Raw genomic sequence first — 5,057 nt, forward strand, 5'->3', positions numbered from 1 at the left:
TTATTTTTAAACCTGAATGTTAGCATAAATAGAAACATTTGATTGTTGTAGTATACAAAAAAAATAATAAAAAAAAAATTAGCTAGGTACAATCAAATTAAAAAATACATATTATTAATTAATCCTGTAATATGTTTTCAAATATAAAATAAATAATATATTTTTTTTTCAAAAATAAAATAAAATAAGAACTCACTAAATATTTTTAAACATAAATAGTATTTAAAAAAAATAAAAATAACTCTTGCAAAATATTTTGGTCTCTCTTGGATTCCTGCGCTCCTTTTGCTTCCCGCTTCCTGCTTGCTAGTGTGTTCTCCTCGAGAACGAAGGGAGGGAGACCCAATGCAACAATAAGAACCCCCCTTCCATCCAAAAACACAAAGCCGGCGATTTTCCAATGCCGAGGTCGAGATTCCACTATCTCCTCTTCCACCTCCTCCCCCTCCTCCTCCTCTCTCCATCGTTCTCCTCTCCGAACCCAGAAACGACCGCGCTCTTCACCTGGATCACTTCCGGCCAATCGCCTTCCCCTTTCCCCGACTGGAACCCAACGGATTCTTCCCCCTGCAACTGGACCCATGTCGCCTGCGACTCCGCCGGCTCCGTCTCCTCCATCTCCATCATATCCACCCCCCTCGCCCTTCCCCTCCCCACGACCCTCTGCTTCTCGCTCCCCTCCCTTTCCTCTCTCTCCATCTCCGCTTCCAACCTTACCGGCTCCATTCCTTCCTCGTTCTCCAACTGCCGCCGCCTTGCAGTACTTGATCTCAGCTCCAATTCTCTTTCTGGTCCAATCCCCGCCTCTCTCTTCCGCCTTCCGTTGCTCCAGTCTCTCATTCTCAACTCCAACTTATTGTCAGGTCAGATCCCCGTTTCACTAGGAGAGTCTACCGCTCTCCTGAACCTTCTTCTCTACGACAACCGCCTGTCCGGCCCCATTCCCGATTCCGTTGGTAATCTTTCCAGGCTGCAAACCCTTCGCGCCGGCGGAAACCGCGATCTCTCTGGTCAGATTCCGGATTCCCTCTCCCAATGCCGCAATCTTACCGTTCTTGGCCTTGCAGATACCAAGATTTCTGGCTCTATTCCCGCTTCGATTGGCCGCCTCTCCAATCTGCAGACGCTGTCTGTTTACACAGCGATGCTCTCAGGTCCCATTCCTCCGGAGCTTGGCAACTGCACTGAGCTCACAAATCTGTTTCTGTACGAGAACTCGCTCTCCGGCTCGCTCCCGCCGGAGCTCGGCAGACTATCTAATCTGCAGCGGATTCTTCTCTGGCAGAACTCGCTCTCCGGATTCCTCCCGGAACAGTTTGGCAACCTCTCCTCCCTCCAGGTCATTGATCTCTCCATCAATTCGATTTCTGGCGCCATCCCGCTTTCCGTTGGAGGTTTAACTAATCTACAAGAACTTATGCTTAGCGATAACAAGATCTCTGGATCGATTCCCCCTTCTATCTCCAAGCTCACATCGCTCTCGCAGCTGCAGCTCGACACGAATCAAATATCTGGCCTAATCCCGCAGGAGCTCGGTGAACTTTCGAACCTCGTTGTATTCTTCGCATGGCAGAACCAGCTCGAGGGAAGCATACCTTCCAGTTTCGGTTCCCTCACCAGCCTCCAAGCCTTAGACCTCTCCCACAATCATCTCACGGGCTCCATTCCGCCGGGACTCTTCCTTCTACAAAACCTCACCAAGTTGTTGCTCCTGTCAAATGACATTTCCGGCGCCATCCCGCCGGAAATAGGTCAATGCCGCTCCCTTGTCCGCCTACGTCTCGGCTGCAACCGCATTGGAGGCCGCATTCCCTTGCAAATCGGCGGCCTTGCTGGAATCAACTTTCTCGACCTCTCCAGCAACCGGATCATTGGCACTGTTCCGTTTGAGATTGGAAAGTGTTCCCAGCTCCAAATGCTTAATATAAGCAACAACACTCTCTCTGGCGAGCTCCCTGCATCACTAGGCTCCATTACCGGCCTCCTGATCCTTGACGCATCCTTAAACCAATTTAGCGGGCCGATACCAGAGAGCTTAGGGAAGTTGGCGTCTATGAACAAACTGATACTCGAAGGAAACTTGCTCTCCGGGCCAATCCCATCATCTCTCTCTCGCTGTTTGAGCCTCGAACTGCTTGATCTGAGCAACAATCGCTTGACTGGCGGCATCCCGGATGAGCTCTGCGAGATCGAAGGGCTAGATATTGCCTTGGATTTGAGCAGAAACATGCTTACTGGTCCGATTCCAGTAAATATTTCCAAACTTGCCAAGCTCTCCGTGCTCGACCTCTCCTACAACAACCTCGACGGCAGCCTCGCCGAGCTTGCTGGACTCGATAATTTGATCGTTCTAAACGTCTCCAACAACAACTTCACCGGATACCTGCCTGACACCAAGCTCTTCCATCAGCTTTCGGCTTCGAACCTTGCTGGCAACGAAGGCCTCTGCACTCACGATGGAGACGTCTGCTTCGTGAGCAGCAATGTCAATGGTGTAACATCCACTACCAAGGAAAGCCGGAGACTGCACAAACTGAAGCTTGCCATTGTTCTCCTTATCACAATTACGGTGGCAATGGTCCTCGGAATGCTGGGAGTGATCCAAGCAAAGAGAATGAGTGGAGGGAAAGGTGGAGAAAATGAAGATCCAGATCTCCGCAGCGAGATGACTTGGCCGTGGCAGTTCACTCCATTTCAAAAACTGAGCTTTTCCGTCGAACAGGTTGTCCACAGTTTGGTTGATGCCAATATAATCGGCAAAGGCTGCTCAGGCATAGTTTACAGAGTGAGCATGGGCAATGGCGAAGTGATTGCTGTCAAGAAGCTATGGCCGAGTACCGGTGGGGTGGCAACGACGAGCAAAGATGAAGGGAACAGTGTTAGAGTGAGGGATTCTTTCTCAGCCGAGGTGAGGACGCTGGGAGCGATCCGGCATAAGAACATTGTCAGGTTCTTAGGCTGTTGCTGGAACAGGAGCACAAGGTTGCTGATGTATGATTATATGGCCAATGGGAGCCTTGGCGGATTGCTTCATGACAGGAATGGATGCCCCTTGGAATGGGATCTCAGGTATCAGATTATACTTGGGGCAGCACAGGGACTGGCTTATCTCCACCACGATTGCATCCCTCCAATTGTCCACAGGGATATCAAGGCCAACAACATTCTGATCGGCCTCGACTTTGAGCCTTACATTGCAGATTTTGGCTTGGCGAAGCTCGTGGAGGAGGGAGACTTTGCCCGATCATCGAACACCATTGCAGGCTCCTATGGCTACATAGCTCCTGGTTTGCAATCCTTTTTCCCTTCTTGCCTGTTGTTATTATCTCTGTCAAACATGTTTAACTATTGAAGGCAAATAGCATTTTATAGTCATGAATTTGTTTTGAATGTTCAAGTTCCCGCGCGCACATATGGACTACTAAATTTTATGCGCACTTAAGACCATCTTCAATGGAATGGCAAACACCTATTTGCCATTCTTCCTTTGCTCCAACCGAGAGATAATTCTTCCTTTGCTCCAACCGAGCGATAATTTTGCTGTTATTTCATCGCGGGTGAACAGTGCAACGCCAACGCACTGTTCACCCGCTAAATTTTTGTGGGTTGGGATTTGCCCGCGAAATGGAGAAAGACAGTTACGGGATGATGAAGCCCGGAGCATAATTACCGCATTTTGGAATTTTGCGGTATTTTGCGGTGGAAAATGGGGTTTTGGTTGGAGATGCCCTAAATTAGCATTTTGTGCGTATATATCTGCAAGTCATGATTCTGATTGATGATTTCAAATGCAGAATATGGTTACATGATGAAGATCACTGAGAAGAGCGATGTGTACAGCTATGGAGTGGTGGTTCTCGAGGTATTAACAGGGAAGCAACCGATTGACCCTACAATTCCAGATGGTCTACATTTAGCAGATTGGGTAAGAATGAAGAAGGGGAATCCTGAAGTTCTTGATGTCAGCCTCCGCGTCCGGTCAGACTCAGAGGTGGAGGAGATGCTCCAAGCTCTGGGGGTGGCTCTCCTCTGCGTCAATCCTACCCCAGATGAGAGGCCGACCATGAAGGATGTGGCCGCAATGCTCAAGGAAATCAGACTTGAAAGGGAAGATTATGCTAAGGTGGATGTTCTCCTGAAGGGTTCTTCTCCTTCTCCGTTGCCATCTCCGGTGCCGGCCATGAACGCAACTACATCGGCAACCTCTGTCTTCGCACAAAGCCTGCAAGGCCATGGCAATAGTAGCATCATCAATAACAGTAACTTCTCATCTACCAGCTTTTTCTCTTATTCTAAGGCTAAATCACCGTTTGATTAATAGACTACTTACTTTTATCAGCTTCATATATATATATATGTATGTTTAGGCTAGTGCTTTTATTTGAGTGTGTCAAGCTGTGGCTGGGAAAGATAGAGGGCTATTATTTCTGCTAGTTGAAATTGCTAGGCTTGAGATAGAGAATAGAAGTGGTTTAAGCTAAGTGAGCTGGTATTCAACACTTTGATTGGAATAAAAGTATTAAATTATTGATTATTAATGTTGTTAATTGGAATTCAATGTCATGAGATGTTCCCACTCTCAAGCTCCTATGGATCAACCTGTTATACTGACTCCAATTGTATTTAAATTAAGAGAGGAAAAAAATTGTGTGTTAAAAAACTGTTTTAGAAAGCAGTAAAAAAAGCCGCTCCAAACTAAGGCTTTATTTGGAATAGCTTTTTTTATTGCTTCTTACTAAAAAGTTGTTTTTAGAAGTAGGAAAAAAGCTGTCTCAAACGTTATCCCAAACAAAGCATAAGTCCCATGTGCTATTCTTATGAAGCAATTGCAGCACATCTTGCATGGCAATCATTTATCAACCTAAAATTTTAGAACTAATTGCCTCTAAGAGCATCTCTAACGGAACTCCAAATGCTTGAATGCCGTCCCCCCAGATCTTCCAGCCGAATGATAAAACTTTCGTTATTTTCCTTGCGGGTGAACAGTGGGATGCCAATATTGACGTTGCACTGTTCATCGTTGCTATTTTTCTGCTTCTACCGAACTTCCCAAGAAA

At 46.9% G+C, this 5,057-nt stretch overlaps 1 protein-coding gene across 1 annotated transcript; it reads left to right on the forward strand.

Annotated features, from left to right (window-relative positions):
* The first annotated feature begins 375 nt into the window (after positions 1-375).
* On the forward strand, positions 376-4,394 carry LOC110115071 (receptor-like protein kinase 2). The gene is made up of 2 exons (XM_020848196.2): positions 376-3,287; positions 3,795-4,394. Exons 1-2 carry the CDS (start codon positions 401-403, stop codon positions 4,316-4,318), a joined length of 3,411 nt encoding a protein of 1,136 aa, XP_020703855.1. The 5' UTR covers positions 376-400; the 3' UTR covers positions 4,319-4,394.
* Positions 4,395-5,057: the final 663 nt, after the last annotated feature.

This window comes from Dendrobium catenatum, unplaced genomic scaffold (assembly GCF_001605985.2).
Source record: "Dendrobium catenatum unplaced genomic scaffold, ASM160598v2 fragScaff_scaffold_1338, whole genome shotgun sequence".
NCBI classification, from domain to species: Eukaryota; Viridiplantae; Streptophyta; class Magnoliopsida; order Asparagales; family Orchidaceae; genus Dendrobium; species Dendrobium catenatum.